A 26,757-nucleotide genomic window follows, 5' to 3' on the forward strand; every position below is an offset into this window, starting at 1 on the left:
CTTCAGCACGGACTGGGGAAATGGTTAAAATTGATGGGAAGATGGATGGAGCCAAATACAGGACCATTCTTGAAGAAAACCTGTTGGAGTCTGCAAAAGACCTGAGACTGGGACTGTGATTTGTCCTCCAACAAGACAATGATGTGTTAGAATGGCCAAGTCAAAGTCCAGACCAGTTTTCAGTTTTTGAATTTCCACAAAAATTTAAAATAACCAATAAATTTCGTTCAACTTTACAATTGTGTTCCACTTGTTGTTAATTCTTCACCAAATATTTACATTTGGTATCTTTATGTTTGAAGCATGATATGTGGGAAAAGGTTGAAAAGTTCCAGGGGGCCGAATACTTTCGCAAGGCACTGTATATAGATATCTTAGAGCAGGGGTGGGCAATTAATTTTGCCATGGGGCCGCATGAGAAATTGGGATGGTTTTAGAGGGCCGGACTAATATATGCCCCATACAGACACTTGCGCTATATAGTGCTGCACAAACGTTATGGCCCCATATACTGCAGCACAAACGTTATGGCCCCATATACTGCAGCACAAACGTTATGGCCCCATATACTGCAGCACAAACGTTATGGCCCCATATACTGCAGCACAAACGTTATGGCCCCATATACTGCAGCACAAACGTTATGGCCCCATATACCGCAGCACAAATAGTATGGCCCCATATACCGCAGCACAAACACTATGGCCCCATATACTGCTGCACAAACTTTATGACCCCATATACTGCAGCACAAACAGTATGGCCCCATATACTGCAGCACACACATTATGGCCCCATATACTGCAGCACACACATTATGGCCCCATATACTGCAGCACAAACAGTATGGCCCCATATACTACTGCACACACATTATGGCCCCATATACTGCAGCACAAACAGTATGGCCCCATATACTACTGCACACACATTATGGCCCCATATACTGCAGCACAAACAGTATGGCCCCATATACAGCAGCACAAACAGTATGGCCCCCATATAGTGCTGCACAAATGTTTATGGCCCCCATGTAGTGCTGCACTGTCGGCTGCGCCCGGGGCCCCCTGGATGCGCCACTGCTGAGACCACCGCTGATACTCACCCGAAGGACGGAGACCATCAGCCAGCAACTTTCTTCACCGCAGCACATCCCGCGCGGCGCTGGAGTGACGTACGCACGTGACGTACGCACGTGACGTACGCACGTGACGTACGCACGTGACGTACGCACGTGACGTACGCACGTGACGTACAGGGCCGATGCGGAGCGCAGCCTCTTGTGACCGGTGGCATAATGCTGCCTCCGGTCACAAGAATGATTGACACAGCCGGGAGCCAATGGCTCCTGATGCTGTGTCAATCACATCCTGACCCTGGAGGACTCCCGTCTGGAGGAACTGTATGCGCTGCAATGCGCAGCGTGTGGATAAGCTCGGGGCCTTCACTCCAGCCGCCAGCCCTCATAAGCGTCTGGTGGCTGGCCGAACGGTGCCGGCGGCGGCTGTCAGAAGTGACAGCTAGCTGGCGGGCCGTTAAAAATCATAAGGTGGGCCGAATGCGGCCCGCGGGCCGCATCTTGCCCAGGTCTGTCTTAATTTACGTTCACACTTGCGTTGTGCGCCGCAGCGTCGGCGCCACAACGCAAACAAAACCGCAGCAAAACGCATGCAGAACGCTGCATTTTGCGCCGCATGCGTCCTTTTTTTGATTGATTTTGGACGCAGCAAAAATGCAACTTGCTGCGTCCTCTGCGCCCGGACGCGGGCGCCGCAGGGACGCATGCGGCGCAAAACGCAAGTGCGACGCATGTCCATGCGCCCCCATGTTAAATATAGGGGTGCATGACGCATGCGGCGACGCTGCGGCGCCCGACGCTGCGGCGCCGACCGCAAATGTGAACGTAGCCTTAGAGGGTAGTTCCTTACTACATTTTCCCAGTCTATGAGCAAGACTGTAGAGGCACTAAGGCTTCGTTACCCCAAATTAACATTTAATGAGCTTTTCATGGTGCATATTTTTGCTGTTCAAAACCGCAGCATCTTACAGTTCCAGTAAAATGAATGGGATTTATAGAAATCTCATGTCCACTGCATTTCTTTTACGACGCAAAAACTGATCTGCAACATGTTATTTTTTATCCTTGACTTATATAGTGGCATCATATTCCGCAGCACTTTACAGATATTATAATCACTGTCTCCATTGGGGATCGCAATCTAAATTCCCTATCAGTATGTCTTTGGAGTGTTGAAAAAAATCGGAGAACTTGAAGTAAACCCAGACAATCGTGGGGGAATATACAGAGTCCTTGCAGATGTTGACCTTGGTGGGATTAGAACCTAGGACCCCAGCGCTGCAAAGCGAAAGTGCTAACCACTGATTCATCGTACTACCCATTGGTGTAAATATGCATTTTATTTCTGGATTTTCCCCATAGGCTTGAAGGCAATCTGCAAGTAAAAAAAACACACATGCAATTCTATTGCGTTTCTGCAGCGCAAACACACTTAAAACAGATGTCTTCATGATTTTATCAAACAGGAAGAATACAAAATCTAGTAGTTTTATTTAAACCATGACATACCAAAAGAAATCGCAGTGGAAAAAAGTGATAAAACTGCGCATAAAAAAACATAAGTAACCAAATTTACATAATTGGTGCAGAATTACTGCGGCATCAAAAATAATCTAAACACTCATCGTGGAAACGAAAAAGCAGGGATCTTCTGTTGCAGACCTGGTTTGGCCATGTAAATGGACTCCACTTCTTTCAGTGGCTACATATAAGCCTTCATTGTAGATTCGGCTGCAGGTGAAATGAGCTGCCAACAGCAAATTCCCATGAAAGAATAGGAATCCTAGTGATGAGACAAGCCCTTTAGCTCTAAAAGAAAGCTAGAACATTTGGTTTGCAGTTTCCAAATCTGATGAAATCCCTCTTGTAAATCATGGCGTACAATTTGCTGATATGTCTGGAAACTGCACAGATCACCACTGCTACTTCTTCTTTAGAGTAAAAGGGCATTGACATGTGATAGCAGTAACGGATGATACTGCAACACAGTCCACAGACTCTGATATTAGACATGAGACTCATTTTTTTTTCCGACTTATACCTAATATTTAGTCTTGCAATAATGTGCTATTCTGGTTTTGCTCAGGGCTTTAATACAGAATACAAATCAGAGGAAAACACACAGGTTCATTTATGTATGGCTTTATTTTACTTTTATGACTACAGTACAGATAATATAAAAATATATATTTTGGTACCACAAGTTTTTATAGCTTTTATCTCCACTGACCCTATTCCTTAGTGTCTCATAGAAGGGTATTGTACTACATAGCGAGGGCTATGCAAAATATGATTCCCTTTTAAAACTCTTGTTCTAAAACTGGTGTGTACCGCTATGAAGAGGACACCATAAACTATAACCTCCTTCTTGTGAACTTTCCTCCAAACAAATCGCCCAAAGCTATCAATTGCAATGCGTTTCATCAAACATCGGTGACTCCTGCTAAAATAGTCTCCTGCATTTGTACTCTATCAATTCTGCAAGTTTTAGTTTCTTGTGTTGTGTATTACAGAACGTTTCCAATATTGAAAACTCCAGTACATCTGCCCTGGTGGTTCCCATCCGTGCCACCAATGCTACTTGCACAGTGTCTGTCGCCTGTGTCACCGTGGGAGGGATCGGACCATACAGCGAAGCCGTCCAAGTTGTTGTTCCAAGTGATGGTAAGCGTTTGTCTTTTCTAAACATGACATGACCATTTTAAAATCTTACATTTCCATGGGGCTGCAGACCTCTAAATTACCAATTGAATGGCGTTACTCACCGCTCTCTCTCCACTCTTTATTTGTTGATGGGCTGATAATGTAACAACCGTGCATGTGATCGCTGTAGCCAATCACTAATCTCAGTGACTATGCCAAGTCTTCACTGGAACACATCAAACATATAGGGTTAACTAGCAACATTCAAAGGACAAAAGAGCGGATCAGGGCATGTCTCCATATAAAGACGCAAGGTCCAAAATCCAAGAGACCCACTTGGATACAGCAAGCACTGAAAAAGTCCAGTGACAGGTTGAACCGTTGCATCCTGTGTCTGGTTGAATAAAGATGTCCTGAACTTAATGACCTGCTGGACATTGTACTATTTTCCTGTTCACTGGAACATATGACTTCTCTTTTTATTCCATTTTTTGTAGGAAGAATGAAAAAAAAAACAGCAATTCTGGCATTGTTTTTCATATATCTTTTAGAGCAGGGGTCCCCAACTCCAGTCCTCAAGGCCCACCAACAGGTCATGTTTTCAGGATTTCCTTAGTCTTGCCCAGGTGATAATTGCATCACCTGTGCAATACAAAGGAAATCCTGAAAACATGATCTGTTGGTGGGCCTTGAGGACTGGAGTTGGGGAACACTGTTTTAGAGTACAGACTATTAAATAATATGGTTTTATAGCATAGATACGCAAATATCCAACATGTTTTTTTTGGGGGGGAACGTTTTTTTTTTTCAAAATTCAAACCTTTTATTGGGGAGGGGGAAATAGGATTTTTATCTGGAGTTGGATGTATTACATTTTTTTTCCACACTTAGAACACAGTATCATTAACATTTTTAATTTAGAGTTAAAAAAGGTTACTTGGAAGATTTTCTTATTTTCATTTCTTTTGGTTTTCTGCAACATTTCTTAGTCCCACAACAAATCTTTAAATCTTGAACATATGATCCTTTGATCACAGAGATAAAACACCATTTAGGTCATACTGACAAACTGCCTATTAGATCCGCTAGACTGTCTGACCCCCAGTTGCTATAACAATCCATCAGTCCCCCACTATTGCATCAAGGGCCAATGGGCTGACAGAGAGAGTATTCTGCCCCTGTAAAACTGCTCAAATGCTGCAGTCACTACTGAACGCAGCATCTAAACAGTTGAACTTCTGGGATCTGAGTTAGATTTGGTCCAAGCAGACACAGTGGGAGCTTAGCTGTGTACTACATCTGGCACCCACTGCAGAAGGCATGGGCACAACTACTGTGTCTGCGCCAACTCTTGAATGGGAAGGAATAATAAATTACCAATAAATATATACTTCTATTTTGAAGAATTTGATGAACACAATGCAGTCCTCCATTTATATGCACATACAGTGTATTCTGATTTGTTTCAGATGTATTTATATGCATTTATTTGTCATTTATTTCTTTTTCAGGCTCCTTAGCATCTGCAACATCCTCAACTCCAGCGCCAGGACAAGTCAGCCCTTACATGATATTACTTGGCTTTATATGTGGCTTAATGATTGTTCTCCTCCTCATTTACGGTGTAGTTAAATACATCAGTCAGAGAAAGGAGACCGAGTTTGGGTGAGTCTTGAACCTGATTAATGTGGGATGATTTTTACATATAAGATCGATGAAGTCAAGTTCTGTATGGTGTTTAATCGCTAACAGAACTCCACAATTCCATTGCCAAACTCGTCTCCACTTTTACAAAATTTTTACAAAAAAATGTAAACAATAATTTCATTTTCTTTAGTATTCACTTGATTGCACTTATCAGAGAATGCAGTATGATAGGTCGACCAAAAATATTCCCTTAGCTGTCAGGAGACAGCAACATTTTGTTTTCTGCTGATGAGTTTAATAAGTTAGCGAAAGCATAGTTTGGAGAGAGTTGTGGTCTATTAGTACTAGAAGAAAAAACTACATCAGACTCCAGCCTCATACTGTTAGTTAGCAAATAGTTGGTATCTACAGCACAATGGCGGGTCTTTATTATAGGTTCTGTTAGGCAATCTTTCATTTCATTGCACAGAGTAAGTTTGTCATTAGTCTGAAAATGCTTAAATGAGTTGTACAGCCATAACTTACTGATGAATTTTCTTTGGATAGGTCAGCAATATAAGATCTGTGGGGGCCTGTAGTGCAGAGGTGTCCATACCATGCAGTAATGAGGTAGTGATCCAGGAATGTTCAAATCAAACTTGTTTAATGTCCAAAAAAACTCACACAAAACGAAAAAGCACACGGTGTCCTCCGGATCGCAGCTGGGCATCAAAACAGTCCGTATCTGACACCGGTTGCTGTGGGTGACTGCACTACCATGTCACTCTGAGGGGTGACAGGTGTTCACTTCTCTTGGCAATGTGTTACCTCACACAAGCTGGCTGTTGCAGAGCCACCTGCTCTGCCTCTTGCAAACCAACACTGACACACCCAACCCTTTGTTGCAGGGTTTTTACATGGAATCTGTGGCCATGGGCCACTTGTAAGACCTGGCCTGGAGGGAGCGAATTGCCCCACTACCATCCTCTAGTTCGCTCCAAAAATAAAATCTCATGCCGGGGCTTGCCCAAGACCAAACTTACTTTTATTTTGCACTGCAATGACAGCTATATCTGTGACTGCAATGCACTTCAGCGGTCTTAATACGTTTATATGCGCATCCTGGGGGACACATAGTGACCCTCGCATATAACACCTGTCACTGTCTCCCAGAGTCAGATACCCACTGAGCTTGTGTTGAGGTGTGCACTTCTTAATGTACCATGTGCCTCTGACTTTTGCACACACCCTCTTCACGATCGGTGTGAGCATTGCCAGTCTTAATGAATTGGGGTCTTTGTATTTTAAATCTCTCCAACAATGCTTTCTTCATCCAGAGGTTGACAATCTGTCTTGATCATATCATACTGGAGATACAGAGTGAATTCAGATGCACTAACCAAGCTTTGACAGGGCTCGTACAGTTTGGTCTTTTCTATGGTAACCTACTGATGCAAAACTTGGACGATAAAGAAACAAAACAGAAGAAGAATCTACGACTTCGAAATTTGGTGCTGGAGAAGGATGTTATCAATACCATGGATGGCAAGAAGAACAAATAAATCAATTTTGGAACAAATCAAGCCAGACATGTCACTTGAAGAAATGATCACCAAGCTACGCCTTGCCTATTTTGGACACATCATATGAAGAGAGCAATCACTGGAGAAGGACATCATGGTGCATTGATGAATAGAAGGTACAAGGCGAAGAGGAAGACCAGGAACCCGATGTCTTGATACTATCAAGATAACGGCTGCGAAGTCCCTGGTGAACAAGATAAATCTTCCAACAGATCATTTATCCATCAAGTCGCCATGGCTTGATATCAAGCCGTAAGCCGTTTTAAAAAAAAAAAAACAAGCTGCGCAACCTATGTGAGCAAAATGAGTCTTTGGAAGCTATGTAAAATGTCCTTATTCTGTGAAAGCAATGAGGGTTCTTAAAAATTCTGACACATTGAAACACAAATTGGCTTTAATAATGTGATAAACTTCATTGTACATTGATAAACTTCACTAACAACAAACCAGAACTTCCCCCATTCCATATTCTAGGATTCAGACTTCCAGCATACTTGCAGATAAGTTGCTTAAGTAATTTCTAATAAGTAGATGTTTTCCTACAATGAAAGTGAGTGCTGAATAGAATACATGATTAGTATGCAGATTCCTATCAGTTGAGGAATGTTACCGGTCTGATGTTGTAGACAATAGATTCTTGTTGTTCTTGTGACATAACATTCATAACACAGCATGGAAATGAAGCATGTACAAAGAATGTCATTCTGATTCCCTCCTCTCCTGGGACTTCATGATATCAGCTGATTGTAGAGCTACGTATGATGGAGTTAAATGTCACATCCTGCTTTCTGGGTGTCTCCCTGCCTGGTGGAAGTCCTGACGAGTGATTTTGTAAATAAGTCGTTACTTTTATGTATAAATGTATTTCTTTCCCATCGGCTCAATGTTAAGGTAATTCAGATGCCCTTTAGTTATGACTCAGTTTTCCTTATTATTGAAGAAAATGGACATCAACTTTATTGCTGTCTACTTGTTAGTTGCAAGGACGCTAAAATACTCATTCGCACAATTTAGAGTTGATTCTGAATCCTTATATTCAGCTGATTGTAGAGAGATTGTTGGTCGGGGAGGAACTAAAACTTAATCCAGATCATGACTGTTTAGAACAGAGAGTCACTGGATACATTACAAAAACCAAGGTAACAGATGTTCGGCCAACAACCATCACTTCCAATTGCCTCCTACTTATGTTGTTTCGCCCAGGCCAAGCATGCATGTGTTCTCAGTAAAAAGAAAAAAGGGAGTAAGCTTTTGCTTACATGAGCAGATAATCCTTTATGCAATGAACGGTGTGATCGTATCTCACGATGAGTACATTTTGTCAGACAAGTGTTTACACAGGAAGAGAATCGTGAATTAAATGGTTGAATAGTGATCGTTACATCTGACATTGTGCACTGTGCTCACACAGACAGATAATCTGACGTATAGGTGTGTCCAACAATCAGATCTCATAAGTCATACTAAGTATTTTGAATATACAGCTCCTGGCAAAAATTAAGAAACCACCACATCAAAACCCTGTCCTGGGCAGCCCAATCTCCAGACCTGAACCCCATTGAAAACCTCTGGAATGCAATGAAGAGGATGATGGATAGTCAGAAGCCATCAAACAAAGAAGAACCGCTTACATTTTTTGCGCCAGAAGCAATGTGAAAGACTGGTGGAAAGCATGCCAAGACACATAAAAGCTGTGATTACAAATCATGGTTATTCCACAAAATATTGATTTCTGAACTCTTCTTGAGTTATAACATTAGTATTGTTGTTTCTAAGTGATTATGAACTTGTTTTCTTTGCATTAGTTGAGGTCTGAAAGCACTGTTTTTTTTTTTAATTTTGACCATTTCTCTTTTTCAGAAAAAAATAAAAAATGTATTGCTTGGAAATTTGGAGACATGTCAGAAGTTTATAGAATAAAAGAACAATTTACATTTTACTCAAAAATATACCTATAAGGAGAAAAATCAGACAAACTGAACATTTTGCAGTGGTCTCTTAATTTTTGCCAGAGCTGTATAAATTCATCCAATATTGCACAAACATTTCCATTTGATGAAGAACAAAAAAAATAATCAAATTAGCGAAGCAAAATTTTTCCGATAATCATGAATATGTACTTGCTACATCTGCAAATATGTGCGTGTTCCAATGTGCCAACTACTACTGAACTATTTATTGCCTTGGAACCCAGTGAACTCTATTTATTTAGGACGCCATTCTCCTGCACCCAGCGGTTGACACCGCTGCTTTACCCTGCGCTAGTTCACATGGTTAAGTTGCCTCCCTGATTAAGGTCTCATCCCTGATGAAGGTCTGATACAGACCGAAACATTTGTGTATGTTAGTTTGGATTGCTGATCATCATTAAAAATCTTTCCTTTTTCGTCAATTTGGAGTCTCAACTATATTTAAGGCTTGAATTTGCACGCCTTTTATTTGAGGGTCAAGTCATTTAACGATTAAACAATCTCCATTGCACATCCTGGTGAGCACCTTTTGATGCAGAACCCTATACTTTTTTTCTGGAATTTTGGTGAAAGACATTCTCCACAGCTTATTCAGTGCCTGTAATGCCCCAATATAAAAATTGATAAAAAGTGATACTGGATGCAAAAGATACATTATGTGCATGACCTCTCCTCCTCTCCTCCATCACCAACAGCTCTGGTGCAGAATTACATTTTCAATATATACAATTTAATCTTTGGGAAATCATAGATGAACCATAACCCGTGAAAATGAGGAATAATAACAAGTCATGCGGATGCATAATGCATTGTATATTAGAATACATGTGGAGACTACCTTGTGATCCTACTTTTATAGTAGTACATTGTGATAGTACGTGAATTGATTTGTAATTCTACAGCACAGGCCTAACAATAGAAACCATGACTTATGTGAATGAGACCTAAACAATGTGTTATAGACTTCTAGTATTATGAAATATGGGTGCGAGGAGTATAGTAAATGAACATAAGCTATTTGACTTGTATTCCTCAATGTGCTTTTCCATTTACCCAGGCATGCAATGTTCGGCTCGGATGATTCGGACAGAGTACTTTACAAGGCAAAGAAGTCCTACACTAGGAAAGGCATCGAAGTGACCTGTAAGTTGGCAAATCCTCATTGTACTGTAAGGTGTTTTTGAATTGATACTCCTGAAGAAGGTCACTCATGAATGTTGAAAGACTGCCACCTGTTGGTGGAAGCTAACATTTTACTCACAGTTTTCTGCATTAAAAGTGAACCTGACAGCTTATATACATGCTGCCCGATCAGGCACTGGCTGTGTGATTTCAGCCAGAGAAAATCATACTGTAAAAGCCGCACTGGAGACTATTCGGATAGGTGGGTGCCTGGCAGCTTCTCCACTCCCAAGGACCTGGAGTGACAGGTCTCTCCCTATATGCGCACACAGGGAGAGACCTGTCACCCCAGGGTAGAAAGTAGGGTGAATCCACCAGGGACCCGCCTGTCCGACTAGTCTCCAGCGCTGCTCAGTCCGCAGTGGCTTTTACTGTATGCCTGATGGAACAGCAGCATGTATCAGCTGTCAGGTTCATATTAAAGAGAACCTGTTGCTTAAAATGTAACTTTTGGTGTAAATGCTGCTGTTTGCACACATCTGTCAATCTTTTTTTCCTGTTCCAGCACCTCTCCATTCCTGAGACATGGCCCCTTCTTCCCTGGAAATAAGTCTAGTTTTTATAGGCAAGTGGGAGAGGTCCTCAATAAGACGCATTGATAATAATAGATTTACACACGTTAGCGGGTTAATTTCTCAAGAATGAAGAGGTGCTGGAACAAAAGAAAAACCATGCCATGTTCAGAAGAACAGTGGTGTTTACAACAGGAAAACAATTACCTATTTATGGCAAGTGACAGGTCTTCTTTAAATTGTTTAACATATAAACTAAAAAAAGTGTTATTCAAAATGCTTTTTTTATCTGCAATTAGTGAGTACTTTGGGTATCAGTGAAGATCTGCAGCAGAAGTTGGAAGATGTGATGGTTGAAAGGAACCTGCTGTCCCTTGGGAAAGTGCTGGGAGAGGGTAGGTATTGTAACCGGGCTTTTAGAGGTTCCAGTGAGTATTGCAGTTTCTTACATCAGGCGAATTCCCATATCTTAAAGTGTAACTCATTTTCTTTTTCATAAATCAATAGTACACATGAAAATAAGCAACTTTGTGATATATCTTATCAGAGAAATCTTTTTTTTTTTTTTTTTCCACCAGGCCTGATTTTTCATTTTCAAAATTCTCAATTCACAGGTAAAATCTGTATTCAGCTAAGACTGCTTTCACACTAGCGTCGTACGACGCACGTCGCAATGCGTCGTTTTGGAGAAAAAACACATCCTGCAAAATTGCTTGCAGGATGCGTTTTTCTCCATACACTTGCATTAGCGACGCATTGCGACGGACTGACACACGTTGCATCCGTCGTGCGACGGATGCGTCGTGTTGTGGTGGACTGTCGGCACAAAAAAATGTTACATGTAACGTTTTTTTGTGTGTCGTGTCCGCCATTTCCGACCGTGCATGCGAGCCCGGAACTCCGCCCCTGCCTCCCCGGACATCACAATTTTTTTTGCACAGTATGCGTCGGTACGTTGCCACGTCGCATTGCGACATGCGTCGTACGACGCTAGTGTGAAAGTAGCCTAAGACAGACTTTACTTTTACTGTGATTGGAGAAGGCAGTTGGTGCTGATAAGATTCTATGTAGAGTAGAGATTGGGAGGGGGAAGAAGTTGTAGAGACAGATCACCCCCTCCTCCAGTCTATATAGAACCTTACCAGCAGCAGCTGCCATCTCCTATCTCAGTAATGTAACAGTCTGGATACAGATTTTCCCCAGGAATTTAGAATTTTGATAATGAATGAACAGTCCTGAAGGAGAATGAAGCAGATTTCTCTGATAAAATATACACTGAGCAAAAGGGTAACAATGTTTTGTACTTTTGACTTTCAGGCTCCATATCTCACCATCCAGTACTGCTATCTCATACATAAATGTGACTTGCAACTATTTAGCTCATGATCAGTTATGCAGATTCTTGTCATGTCACTTCATTGTTACTGATTTACTCCTAAAGATGTAAATTTGATTTTTTATTATTTTCTTAGTATTTTGTAAATCCATCTTTGGCTTTGAACACTGCCTGAATCCTTCTGGGCATGCTGTCGATCAGAATAAAGTATGTCTCGACCAAAATCTGATCCCAGGTTTCTTCTACACATTCCCAAAGTTGGTGCATATTGGTCAACTCACTTGGAGATGTATGCAGCTTTTCTTCAAGTCTACCCACAAGTGTTTGATTGGGTTGTGGTCTGGGGACTGTGGGGGCCAATTCAGCCTCTCGCCTTCATTTTCATTGAGCCATTTCTTCACCCATCTTGACATATGTTTCCTGTTCTTGTCCTGCTGGAACACTGTGTCGTCCTTTTCATACCGATAATACTTGGGTGTATGAAGTAACTCATCTTGTAGGATACTCACATATAGCTCAGGATTGAGACCACCATCGGTCCTGGTCAAGTACCCAATGCCTTTGGCTGTGAAACAACCCCATATCATCAGGCTTCCTTCACCGAACTTGACAATTCTTTCAATGTCTCAATCCATTAGTCCCATTTTCCATTGTTTCTTTCAGACCCATTTGCACCCATCAGAGCCTAGTCTTTTTGACCTTCGTCTCCTCTCCACAAATCACCCTACTGTACACTTTTTGTACTTTATTGGAAACTCGAGCTGATGTTTCTTATGACGATATTGAAGTCAAGGCTTCTTCATCTTTTTTTGGGCCACCATTTCAGACTTATGTAACCTGCATTGCACGGTGCTTGCATGGACGTGATTTCCCCATTACGAAGCATACAAGCCACCTCCACTGCCGTGTTTGTCCACCAGAACTGATAGCCCTTGTGATGAGCCGACTTGTTGACTTTGATATTTTGCCTGGATGTCCACCTTGGCTTTTGAATGGACGGACGGACTTAATTTCTGATTCTTCCAACTGTCGTGGGACTCACATGACGCAGTTTGGTAATTTTCTTTGCCTAGAGACCGTTATTGATGAGCTGGATGATACGGTTTCTCTTTTCCTGGCAAAGCTTCTTCATGGCTGCTCCTAGATTCGAACCAGTGACCTTTCACTTGGGAATCAACCTAGTCACACACTGAGATATTAGGGAATATAAGAACAGGTTGTATTTTGTAGTATTCAGGAAGAAAAAGATGTACTACCACAGGAGCAAAACAGTAACAATGTAGCGACATGACAAGAATCTGCATAACTAATCATATGCTACATAGCTGCAAGTCACATTTATGTATGAGATAGCTAAGATGATTGTTTTTCTAAAATACATTTTTTTTCTGTGTAATCAGAGAAAAATTTTTTTTTAATGATTTGATAGACTTGCCTGTATCATGACCAGTGGTAGATTTCAATGTGACACTTCTACAGCTCCTTGTGGTGCCACCTGCTACATGTACACTGGATCCATGATAGAACAGATATGAGCAGTTATATTTTATCTGTTGTTGTCTTTATTTAGGTGAATTTGGATCTGTGATGGAAGGGGAACTGCGATATCCTGATGGGACAACTCACAAAGTGGCTGTGAAAACCATGAAGTGTAAGGAAACTTCGTCCTCTGGCTGCTAAGAATGCCATTATACAGTTTTGTACATTATGTGGCTTTATTTTCTTAACACACAGAGAATATTAACGAAATCTTCATGTTATTGTTCATGCATAATGAAAATGCAAAACTAAAAAAAAATCTGAAAATCAAAATTATTAATGAATATTATTATGTTCAAACTATTTTCACTACATTAGATGGAGATTGCCTTACACTTATTTTCATGTCTGGGTAACTTTGTACTCACATGTGAGCTCCATTGGTTTTTGTATCCACAGTGGACAACTTTTCACAAAGAGAAATAGAAGAATTTTTAAGTGAAGCGGCCTGCATGAAAGACTTCCACCATCCAAATGTGATTAAATTGCTTGGTAAGATTTGTATAGAAGTCCTACACACAAGCTTCGGTATTAGTAGCACTATTAGGACATGGGTTGTCCTGTTTCATACATCGCACATGGTGGCTCCCTGAGCTGTATTGCTAGTTACCTTGCAGTAAAGTACTAGAAAGACTAGTGCTATGCACTGTGCCTCCCTGCTGCCCATTGTTGTGCCTCTGTGCCGAACTGTGCGCTCTCCATTGCTCTGAGCACAGGTACTGTGCAGGATCACCGACACTGGCTGGATACAGCTTGTAAGTGGAGCGCCCCCATGGGACCGTGAGGTACTCTGTACCGAGTCCTGTGGTTTACAGGGGGATGTCATGGTGGCTGACTGGGTCCGTGGCCCTGGGACGTTTGTGTAAAAGGGAAAGGTCTTTTAAGGGGAATGTTCGTGACGCCACCTGTGGTATTCGGTCAGGGTGACCGACGCTGCTTTAAGGGGTCCGCTGGGGTGATGTTATGGCAGCTAGATGGTATACCATCCCACAGGTGAAGTATGTCCCCAGGGCTTCCCAGTGTGTAGATGGTGGATGGTGAGAGGCGCAGTGAAGAACGAGGACACAAGGTTGCAGTCTCTTTACCTTTACTGAAGACTTCTTCATCCACAGTCCAGGGCACCAGATCACAGGGCTGGCAGAGTCCTGACGGTTTGGAGGCAAGTCCAGAGTCCCCTTATCCAGGTGGAAATCAGTAGCCTTCTTTTAGCGCTGCAGTGTTGTAGTCCCTTACTTCTAAGCTTCTCATAAGGTCCTCACAACTGTTGTAGATGTTATATCTCTCTCTCTGTCCCCCGGATAGGATAGGACAAACCCGTATGACTGGTGGCTTGAGGCGGATTATAGGGACTCTATCATGCCCCAGCCTCTAAGGGGTGCCACCGTGCCTCCTGGGTGTAGGGCGGACAGGTAACGTGAAATTAGCTGTCCTGCCGGTCCCTGGAGCAAGGCATAATGGTTGTTACTCCCTCGGTGTTCTGGGTACCGGGATTCTGCGCCTCAGAATGAGGCAGCCTGTGTAGGGCTGGTCCCCTTCTGATATCCACTCCTGTTGTGAACTGTATTTCTTGGCTCCCTCTTGTGACCACTAGCGGTATGACACTTGGACTGTCTTTCTCCAGGTTGGTACCCACCTGGTTCGTTAGGTCTTGGGTGTTCCTATTTAGACTTCCTGGAAACTCAGTCTAGTGCCTGGAATCGATGTAATCAGTCTATGTCTGTTTTCTCCTGACTCCTGGTCCGCTGATTTTTGCAAGATAAGCTAAGTCTGCTTTCTTATTTTTGTTTATTTGCATTTGTTCTTATTTTGTTCCAGCTTGTTCAAAATGTGATTCCTGATTTTGCTGGAAGCTCTAAGGGGGCTGATATTCTCCCCCCACACCGTTAGTCGGTGCGGGGGTTCTTGGATATTCAGCGTGGATATTTTTGTAGGGTTTTTGCTGACCGCATAAGTCCGCTTCCTATTTTCTGCTATTAATTAGTGGGCCTCTCTTTGCTAAATCTAGTTCATTCTTACGTTTGTCTTTTCTTCTTACCTCACCGTTATTATTTGTTGGGGGCTAGTATTTTAACTTTGGGGTCCTTTCTCTTGAGGCAAGTGAGGTCTTATTTTCTCTGAAAGGGTTAGTTAGTTCTCCGGCTGGTGCGAGACGTCTAGAACCAACGTAGGTACGTTTCCCGGCTGCTTCTAGTTGTTGTGCTAGGATCAGGTATGCGGTCAGCCAAGTTACCACCTCCCTATGAGCTGGTTTTTGTGTTTGCGGACTTAGCTGGAACTTCTGAGATCCTCTACCACTAGGATCATAACAGTATTCCAGGCCAAAAAGTGAATATTTAATGCATTGCAGAAGCGGGATTAAAAGAAAAGAAGTCTGGGTTGTTTTTTTTTTCTTCTTCCCCTTTTTCCTCTGAGTGGCTTGAAGCTCTGCTGCAGACATGAATGTTCAGACTCTGATTACTAGTGTGGATCAGCTTGCTGCACGAGTGCAGGGCATTCAGGATTTTGTTACTAGTAGTCCTATGTCAGAGCCTAAGATACCTATTCCTGAGCTGTTCTCTGGAGATCGATTTAAATTTAGGAATTTTAGGAATAATTGTAAATTGTTTCTTTCTTTGAGACCTCGTTCGTCTGGAGACTCAGCTCAGCAAGTAAAAATTGTTATCTCCTTCTTGCGTGGCGACCCTCAGGATTGGGCTTTCTCATTGGCGCCAGGAGATCCGGCATTGGCAAATATTGATGCGTTTTTTCTGGCGCTCGGATTGCTTTATGAGGAGCCCAATCTTGAAATTCAGGCAGAAAAAGCTTTGCTGGCTATTTCTCAGGGCCAGGATGAAGCTGAGGTGTATTGCCAAAAATTTCGGAAATGGTCCGTGCTTACTCAATGGAATGAGTGTGCTCTGGCCGCAAATTTCAGAAATGGCCTTTCTGAAGCTATTCAGAATGTGATGGTGGGCTTTCCCATTCCTACAAGTCTGAATGATTCTATGGCTCTTGCTATTCAGATTGATCGGCGTTTGCGGGAGCGCAAATCTGCTAATCCTCTGGCGGTGTTGTCTGAATGGACACCTGACTCAATGCAATGTGATAGAATTCAGACTAGAACCGAGCGACAAAATCATAGACGTCAGAATGGGTTGTGTTTTTACTGTGGTGATTCTACACATGTTATCTCAGCATGCTCTAAACGCCTAGCAAAGGTTGTTAGTCCTGTCGCCATTGGTAATTTGCAACCTAAGTTTATTTTGTCTGTGACTTTAATTTGCTCATTGTCTTCCTACCCTGTTATGGCATTTGTGGATTCAGGTGCTGCCCTGAGCCTTATGGACTTGTCGTTTGCCAAGCGCTGTGGTTTTGTTCTGGAGCCTTTAGAAAATCCTATTCCTCTTAGAGGAATTGATGCTACGCCATTGGCGGAGAATAAACCGCAGTATTGGACACAAGTGACCATGTGCATGACTCCTGAACATCGGGAGGTGATTCGTTTTCTTGTTCTGCATAAAATGCATGATTTGGTCGTTTTAGGTCTGCCATGGTTACAGACCCATAATCCAGTTTTGGATTGGAAGGCAATGTCTGTGTCAAGTTGGGGTTGTCAGGGTATTCATTGTGATTCCCCGTCGGTGTCTATTGCTTCTTCTGCTCCTTCTGAAGTTCCGGAGTATTTGTTGGACTATCAGGATGTGTTCAGTGAGTCCAGGTCCAGGGCCCTTCCTCCTCATAGGGACTGTGACTGCGCAATAGATTTGATTCCTGGTAGTAAATTTCCTAAGGGACGATTATTTAATCTATCTGTACCTGAGCATGCCGCAATGCGTTCTTATATAAAGGAGTCTTTGGAGAAGGGACATGTTATGACCCCAATGGTGAGGGTCTCAGAGAAACAAGTAAGTCTGCGACGTACAAAAATCCAGCTCATAGGGCAGTGGTAACTGGGTTGACCATATATCTACTCCTAACGCCAACACTAGAAGTAGCCGGGGAACATGCCTACGTTGGTCGCTAGATGTCTCGCGCCAGCCGGAGGACTAACTACCCCTAGAAGAGGAAAACAAAGACCTCTCTTGCCTCCAGAGAATAGACCCCAAAAGTAGGATACAAGCCCCCCACAAATAATAACGGTGAGGTAAGAGGAAATGACAAACACAGAGATGAACTAGGTTTAGCACAGAGAGGCCCACTTACTAATAGCAGAATGTAGTAAGATAACTTATATGGTCAACGAAAACCCTAACAAACATCCACACTGGAGATTCAAGAACCCCCGAACCGTCTAACGGCCCGGGGGGAGAACTCCAGCCTCCCTAGAGCTTCCAGCAAGGTAAGGATACAGATTATGTGCAAGCTGGACAAAAATGCAAACAAAAACAAATAAGAAAGCAGACTTAGCTTAATTTAGCAGGAACCAGGATCAGTAGACAAGAGCACAACAGATTAGCTCTGATTACAACGTTGCCAGGCATTGAACTGAAGGTCCAGGGAGCTTATATAGCAACATTCCTGACCTAACGACCCAGGTGAGCATACAAGGGATGGCAGACATTCCCAGAGTCAAATCACTAGTAACCACTAGAGGGAGCCAAAAAGATAAATTCACAACAGTACCCCCCCCTTAGTGAGGGGTCACCGAACCCTCACCAAGACCACCAGGGCGATCAGGATGAGCGGTGTGAAAGGCACGAACCAAATCGGCCGCATGCACATCAGAGGCGACCACCCAGGAATTATCCTCCTGACCATAGCCCTTCCACTTGACCAGGTACTGAAGCCTCCGCCTGGAGAGACGAGAATCTAAGATCTTCTCCACCACGTACTCCAACTCGCCCTCAACCAACACCGGAGCAGGAGGCTCAGCAGAAGGAACCACAGGCACAACGTACCGCCGCAACAAGGACCTATGAAATACGTTGTGGATGGCAAACGACACCGGAAGATCCAGGCGAAAGGATACAGGATTAATAATTTCCAATATCTTGTAAGGACCAATGAAGCGAGGCTTAAATTTGGGAGAGGAGACCTTCATAGGAACAAATCGAGAAGACAGCCATACCAAATCCCCAACGCGAAGTCGGGGACCCACACCGCGGCGGCAGTTGGCAAAACGCTGAGCCTTCTCCTGTGACAACTTCAAGTTGTCCACCACATGACTCCAGATCCGCTGCAACCTATCCACCACGGAATCCACCCCAGGACAGTCAGAAGGCTCCACATGTCCCTAGGAAAAACGAGGATGGAAACCAGAGTTGCAGAAAAATGGCGAAACCAAGGTGGCGGAACTAGCCCGATTATTAAGGGCGAATTCAGCCAACGGCAAGAAGGTCACCCAATCATCCTGATCAGAAGAGACAAAACACCTCAAATAAGCCTCCAGAGTCTGATTAGTTCGCTCCGTTTGTCCGTTAGTCTGGGGATGGAAAGCGGATGAAAACGACAACTCAATGCCCATCCTACCACAAAAGGATCGCCAGAACCTGGAAACAAACTGGGATCCTCTGTCCGACACAATATTCTCAGGAATGCCGTGCAAACGAACCACGTTCTGGAAGAACACAGGAACCAGATCAGAAGAGGAGGGCAGCTTAGGCAAAGGAACCAAATGGACCATCTTGGAGAAACGATCACATATCACCCAGATGACAGACATGCCCTGAGACACCGGAAGATCAGAAATGAAATCCATAGAGATGTGTGTCCAAGGTCTCTTCGGGACAGGCAAGGTCAAGAGCAACCCGCTGGCACGAGAGCAGCAAGGCTTAGCTCGAGCACAAGTACCACAGGACTGCACAAATGACCGCACATCCCTTGACAAGGAAGGCCACCAAAAGGACCTGGCCACCAGATCTCTGGTGCCAAAAATTCCCGGGTGCCCTGCCAACACCGAGGAATGAACCTCGGAAATGACTCTGCTGGTCCATCTAGCAGGCACAAACAATCTGTCAGGTGGACAAGAGTCAGGCCTACCAGCCTGAAATCTCTGCAACACACGTCGCAGATCTGGAGAAATAGCAGACACGATAACTCCTTCCTTAAGAATACCCACAGGTTCAGCGACTCCAGGAGCATCAGGCACAAAGCTCCTAGACAGAGCATCGGCCTTCACATTCTTAGAACCTGGTAAATACGAGACCACAAAGTCAAAACGGGAGAAAAACAATGACCAGCGGGCCTGTCTAGGATTCAGGCGTTTAGCAGACTCGAGATACATCAGATTTTTGTGATCAGTCAAGACCACCACACGATGCTTAGCACCCTCGAGCCAATGACGCCACTCCTCAAATGCCCACTTCATGGCCAACAACTCCCGATTGCCCACATCATAATTTCGCTCTGCCGGCGAAAACTTCCTAGAGAAAAAGGCACAAGGTCTCATAGTAGAGCAACCAGGGCCTCTCTGCGACAAAACGGCCCCTGCCCCAATCTCCGAAGCATCCACCTCAACCTGAAAGGGAAGTGAGACGTCAGGCTGGCACAAAACAGGCGCCGAAGTAAACCGGCGTTTCAACTCCTGGAAAGCCTCCACGGCAGCAGGAGCCCAGTTAGCTACATCAGAGCCTTTCTTGGTCATATCCGTCAGCGGTTTAACAACGCTAGAGAAATTTGCGATAAAACGACGGTAGAAGTTAGCAAAACCCAAGAACTTCTGAAGACTCTTAACTGACGAGGGTTGAGTCCAATCATGAATAGCTCGGACCTTGACTGGATCCATCTCCACAGCAGAAGGGGAAAAAATGAACCCCAAAAAGGGAACCTTCTGTACACCAAAGAGACACTTTGAGCCTTTTACAAACAAAGAATTTTCACGCAGAATCTCAAAAACCATCCTGACCTGCTCCACATGCGAGTCCCAATCATCAGAAAAAACCAGAATATCATCCAGATAAACAATCAAAAATTTATCCAGATACTTCCGGAAAATGTCATGCATGAAGGACTGAAAAACTGAAGGTGCATTAGAGAGCCCAAATGGCATCACCAAGTACTCAAAATGACCTTCGGGCGTATTGAATGCGGTTTTCCATTCATCGCCCTGCCTAATGCGCACAAGGTTGTACGCACCACGAAGGTCTATCTTGGTGAACCACTTGGCACCTTTAATCCGGGCAAACAAATCTGACAACAGCGGCAAAGGATACTGAAATTTGACAGTGATCTTATTTAAAAGCCGATAGTCAATACAAGGCCTCAAAGATCCGTCCTTTTTGGCCACAAAAAAGAATCCCGCACCAAGAGGGGAAGAAGAAGGACGGATATGCCCCTTCTCAAGAGACTCCTTGATATATGAACGCATCGCGGTATGTTCAGGTACCGACAGATTAAACAGTCTCCCCTTAGGAAACTTACTGCCAGGAATCAAATCTATTGCACAGTCACATTCCCTATGAGGAGGCAGTGCACTGGACTTAGACTCGCTGAAGACATCCTGATAATCAGACAAATACGCCGGAACTTCCGAAGGCGTAGAAGAAGCAATAGACAAGGGCCGGGAATCTCCATGAATTCCATGGCAGCCCCAACTTGACACTGACATAGCCTTCCAGTCCAAGACTGGATTATGGGTCTGTAACCATGGCAAACCCAAAACAACCAAATCATGCATTTTATGCAGAACAAGAAAACGTATTACCTCCCGATGTTCGGGAGTCATGCACATGGTAACCTGTGTCCAAAACTGCGGTTTATTTTTTGCCAATGGCGTAGAATCAATACCCCTAAGAGGGATAGGATTTTCCAATGGCTCAAGAACAAATCCGCAGCGCTTGGCAAATGACAGATCCATAAGGCTCAGGGCAGCACCCGAGTCCACAAACGCCATGACAGGATACGATGACAGTGAGCAAATCAAAGTTACAGATAGAATAAATTTAGGTTGCAAATTACCAATGGCGACCGGACTAACAACCTTAGTAAGACGTTTAGAGCATGCTGAGATAACATGTGTAGAATCACCACAGTAATAACACAAGCCATTCTGGCGTCTATGAATTTTCCGCTCATTTCTAGTCAGGATTCTATCACATTGCATTAAATCAGGTGCCTGTTCAGACAACACCATGAGGGAATTTGCGGTTTTGCGCTCCCGCAACCGCCGGTCGATTTGAATAGCCAGGGCCATAGAATCATTCAGACCTGTGGAAATGAGAAAACCCACCATCACATTCTTAATGGCTTCAGAAAGGCCATTTCTAAAATTAGCAGCCAATGCACACTCGTTCCACTGGGTCAGCACGGACCATTTCCGAAATTTTTGGCAATATACTTCAGCCTCGCCCTGGCCCTGAGACATCGCCAGCAAGGCTTTTTCTGCCTGAATCTCAAGATTGGGTTCCTCATAAAGCAAACCGAGTGCCAGAAAAAAACGCATCAATGTCAGCCAATGCCGGATCTCCTGGCGCCAGCGAGAAGGCCCAATCCTGAGGGTCGCCCCGTAAAAAAGAAATAACAATTTTTACTTGCTGAGCGGAGTCTCCAGATGAACAGGGTTTCAGGGACAAAAACAATTTACAATTATTCCTGAAATTTCTAAATTTAAATCGGTCTCCGGAAAACGGTTCAGGAATCGGTATCTTAGGTTCTGACATAGGACTTCTGATAACATAATCTTGTATGCCCTGCACACGAGCAGCAAGCTGGTCCACACTTGTAATCAAGGTCTGGACATTCATGTCTGCAGCAAACACAAGCCACTCAGAGGTAAAGGGGAAAAGAAAAAAAAATGAGAGAGAGAAAAAAAAACTCAGAACTTTCTTTCTTATAATCCCGCTTCTGCAATGCATTTAACATTTAATACTGGCCTGGCAAACTGTTATGACCCCAATGGCGAGGGTCTCAGAGAAACAAGTAAGTCTGCGACGTACAAAAATCCAGCTCATAGGGCAGTGGTAACTGGGTTGACCATATATCTACTCCTAACGCCAACACTAGAAGTAGCCGGGGAACATGCCTACGTTGGTCGCTAGATGTCTCGCGCCAGCCGGAGGACTAACTACCCCTAGAAGAGGAAAACAAAGACCTCTCTTGCCTCCAGAGAATAGACCCCAAAAGTAGGATACAAGCCCCCCACAAATAATAACGGTGAGGTAAGAGGAAATGACAAACACAGAGATGAACTAGGTTTAGCACAGAGAGGCCCACTTACTAATAGCAGAATGTAGTAAGATAACTTATATGGTCAACGAAAACCCTAACAAACATCCACACTGGAGATTCAAGAACCCCCGAACCGTCTAACGGCCCGGGGGGAGAACTCCAGCCTCCCTAGAGCTTCCAGCAAGGTAAGGATACAGATTATGTGCAAGCTGGACAAAAATGCAAACAAAAACAAATAAGAAAGCAGACTTAGCTTAATTTAGCAGGAACCAGGATCAGTAGACAAGAGCACAACAGATTAGCTCTGATTACAACGTTGCCAGGCATTGAACTGAAGGTCCAGGGAGCTTATATAGCAACACCCCTGACCTAACGACCCAGGTGAGCATACAAGGGATGGCAGACATTCCCAGAGTCAAATCACTAGTAACCACTAGAGGGAGCCAAAAAGATAAATTCACAACAGGGACATATTCGTCCATCCTCTTCCCCTCTTGGTGCGGGATTCTTTTTTGTAGCCAAGAAAGACGGGTCTTTGAGACCTTGTATAGACTATCGGCTTCTGAATAAAATCACGGTCAAATTTCAGTATCCGTTGCCACTATTGTCGGACTTGTTTGCCCGGATTAAGGGTGCCAAGTGGTTCACCAAGATAGATCTTCGGGGTGCGTACAACCTTGTGCGCATTAAGCAGGGAGATGAATGGAAAACTGCGTTTAATACGCCCGAAGGTCATTTTAAGTACTTGGTGATGCCTTTTGGGCTCTCTAATGCTCCTTCAGTGTTTCAGTCCTTTATGCATGACATCTTTCGGAAGTATCTAGATAAATTTATGAATGTTTATCTGGATGATATTCTGTTTTTTTCTGATGATTGGGATTCTCATGTAAAACAGGTCAGGATGGTGTTTCAGGTTTTGCGTGATAATGCTTTGTTTGTGAAGGGCTCAAAGTGTCTCTTTGGAGTGCAGAAGGTTTCCTTTTTGGGTTTCATTTTCTCCCCTTCTATTGTGGAGATAGACCCAGTCAAGGTCCGAGCTATTCATGATTGGACTCAACCCACATCTGTTAAGAGTCTTCAGAAGTTCTTGGGTTTTGCTAATTTCTACCGTCGTTTTATTGCTAATTTCTCTAGCGTTGTTAAACCTTTAACGGATATGACCAAGAAAGGTTCTGATGTTGCTAATTGGGCTCCGGCAGCCGTGGAGGCTTTCCGGGAGCTGAAGCGCCAGTTTACTTCGGCGCCTGTTTTGTGCCAGCCTGATGTCTCACTTCCCTTTCAGGTTGAAGTGGACGCTTCTGAGATCGGTGCAGGGGCTGTTTTGTCGCAGAAAGGCTCTGGTTGCTCTGTGATGAGACCTTGTGCTTTTTTTTCTAGGAAGTTTTCGCCTGCGGAGCGGAACTATGATGTTGGTAATCGGGAGTTGTTGGCCATGAAGTGGGCATTTGAGGAGTGGCGTCATTGGCTCGAGGGAGCTAAGCATCGTGTGGTGGTCTTGACTGATCACAAAAATTTGATGTATCTCGAGTCTGCTAAGCGCCTGAATCCTAGACAGGCTCATTGGTCGTTGTTTTTCTCCCGTTTTGACTTTGTGGTCTCATACCTGCCTGGTTCGAAGAATGTGAAGGCTGATGCTCTTTCTAGGAGTTTTGTGCCTGACTCTCCGGGAGTCTCAGAGCCAGCTGGTATTCTTAAAGAGGGAGTAATCTTGTCGGCCATTTCTCCTGATTTGCGACGTGTGTTGCAGAGATTTCAGGCTGGTAGACCTGATCCTTGCCCACTTGATAGACTGTTTGTTCCTGATAAATGGACCAGCAGAGTTATCTCCGAGGTTCATTCCTCAGTGTTGGCAGGGCATCCTGGGATTTTTGGTACCAGAGATTTGGTGGCTAGGTCCTTTTGGTGGCCTTCCTTGTCGCGGGATGTGCGTTCTTTTGTGCAGTCCTGTGGGATTTGTGCTCGGGCTAAGCCTTGCTGTTCTCGTGCCAGTGGGTTGCTTTTGCCCTTGCCCGTCCCGAAGAGGCCCTGGACGCACATTTCCATGGATTTCATTTCAGATCTTCCGGTGTCTTAGGGAATGTCTGTCATCTGGGTGGTGTGTGATCGCTTTTCCAAGATGGTCCATTTGGTGCCCTTGCCTAAGTTGCCTTCCTCTTCCGATCTGGTTCCTTTGTTCTTTCAGAATGTGGTTCGTTTGCATGGCATTCCTGAGAATATCGTGTCTGACAGAGGATCCCAGTTTGTGTCCAGATTCTGGCGATCTTTTTGTGCTAAGATGGGCATTGATTTGTTGTTTTCATCTGCCTTTCATCCTCAGACTAATGGCCAAACGGAGCGAACTAATCAGACACTGGAGGCTTATTTGAGATGTTTTGTTTCTGCGGATCAGGATGATTGGGTGACCTTCTTGCCATTGGCTGAGTTTGCCCTCAATAATCGGGCTAGTTCCGCTACTTTGGTTTCGCCATTTTTCTGCAACTCTGGTTTTCATCCTCGTTTTTCCTCGGGTCATGTTGAATCTTCTGACTGTCCTGGGGTGGATTCCGTGGTGGATAGGTTGCAGCGGATTTGGAATCATGTGGTGGACAACTTGAAGTTGTCACAGGAGAAGGCTCAGCGTTTTGCCAACCGCCGCCGCGGTGTGGGTCCCCGACTTCGTGTTGGGGATTTGGTTTGGTTGTCTTCTCGGTATGTCCCTCTGAAGGTTTCCTCTCCTAAGTTTAAGCCTCGCTTTATTGGTCCTTATAAAATTTTGGAAGTCCTTAATCCGGTGTCTTTTCGTTTGGATCTTCCGGTGTCGTTTGCCATTCACAATGTGTTCCATAGGTCTTTGTTGCGGCGGTACGTTGTGCCTGTGGTTCCTGCTGTTGGCCCTCCTGCTCCGGTCTTGGTTGAGGGTGAGTTGGAGTACGTGGTGGAGAAGATCTTGGATTCTCGTCTCTCTAGACCCTCCGTCTAGTATCTGGTCAAATGGAAGGGCTATGGTCAGGAGGATAATTCCTGGGTGGTCGCCTCTGATGTTCATTCGGCCGATTTGGTTCGTGCCTTTCACGCTGCTCATCCTGATCGCCCGGGTGGTCTTGGTGAGGGTTCGGTGACCCCTCCTTAAAGGGGGGGTACTGTTGTGAACTGTATTTCTTGGCTCCCTCTTGTGACCACTAGCGGTATGTCACTTGGACTGTCTTTCTCCAGGTTGGTACCCACCTGGTTCGTTAGGTCTTGGGTATTCCTATTTAGACTTCCTGGAAACTCAGTCTAGTGCCTGGAATCGATGTAATCAGTCTATGTCTGTTTTCTCCTGACTCCTGGTCCGCTGATTTTTGCAAGATAAGCTAAGTCTGCTTTCTTATTTTTGTTTATTTGCATTTGTTCTTATTTTGTTCCAGCTTGTACAAAATGTGATTCCTGATTTTGCTGGAATCTCTAAGGGGGCTGATATTCTCCCCCCACACCGTTAGTCGGTGCGGGGGTTCTTGGATATTCAGCGTGGATATTTTTGTAGGGTTTTTGCTGACCGCATAAGTCCGCTTCTTATTTTCTGTTATTAATTAGTGGGCCTCTCTTTGCTAAATCTAGTTCATTCTTACGTTTGTCTTTTCTTCTTACCTCACCGTTATTATTTGTTGGGGGCTAGTATTTTAACTTTGGGGTCCTTTCTCTTGAGGCAAGTGAGGTCTTATTTTCTCTGAAAGGGTTAGTTAGTTCTCCGGCTGGTGCGAGACGTCTAGAACCAACGTAGGTACGTTCCCCGGCTGCTTCTAGTTGTTGTGCTAGGATCAGGTATGCGGTCAGCCAAGTTACCACCTCCCTATGAGCTGGTTTTTGTGTTTGCGGACTTAGCTGGAACTTCTGAGATCCTCTACCACTAGGATCATAACACACTCCTTTGCTACGACTTCTTTGCACGCTCGCTGCAATACAATTCTGCCTTCGATGTCTCTTTCCAGGAGCTGCAGCTGCTCTGAGGGCATGCACAGCTTCGTGTCATTCTCCCTCGATCTCTGACAGGATCCCAGCCCTGTCAGGGACCAACTACCTGAGCGAAGCCCAGCCAGCAACTAACGAACTTTCCCTACAGGTCACCAGTTTTACCAATGTGGGGAGTGACCTAATAAATAGGAGCAAGAGCTCCCCCTGGTGGCCTGGAGTGTGAAATGTGTTGCATGTTTGTGATACCTGGATGCAGTTATCCTTCTTTGCCTCC

The 26,757-nt window shown here is 44.2% G+C and overlaps 1 protein-coding gene across 3 annotated transcripts in view; it reads left to right on the top strand.

Moving 5' to 3' along the window:
* MERTK (MER proto-oncogene, tyrosine kinase) overlaps window positions 1-26,757 on the top strand; it is a 215,669-nt gene that overhangs the window by 157,759 nt on the left and 31,153 nt on the right. For all 3 annotated transcript variants that reach the window (XM_077283143.1, XM_077283142.1, XM_077283145.1), the window contains exons 9-14: window positions 3,592-3,742; window positions 5,233-5,386; window positions 9,958-10,043; window positions 10,894-10,989; window positions 13,501-13,581; window positions 13,869-13,961. In XM_077283143.1, the coding sequence (XP_077139258.1) occupies window positions 3,592-3,742; window positions 5,233-5,386; window positions 9,958-10,043; window positions 10,894-10,989; window positions 13,501-13,581; window positions 13,869-13,961 (661 nt within the window). The remainder of the gene's footprint in view (window positions 1-3,591; window positions 3,743-5,232; window positions 5,387-9,957; window positions 10,044-10,893; window positions 10,990-13,500; window positions 13,582-13,868; window positions 13,962-26,757) is intronic.

Source organism: Ranitomeya variabilis, chromosome 2 (assembly GCF_051348905.1).
Source record: "Ranitomeya variabilis isolate aRanVar5 chromosome 2, aRanVar5.hap1, whole genome shotgun sequence".
Lineage (NCBI taxonomy): Eukaryota > Metazoa > Chordata > Amphibia > Anura > Dendrobatidae > Ranitomeya > Ranitomeya variabilis.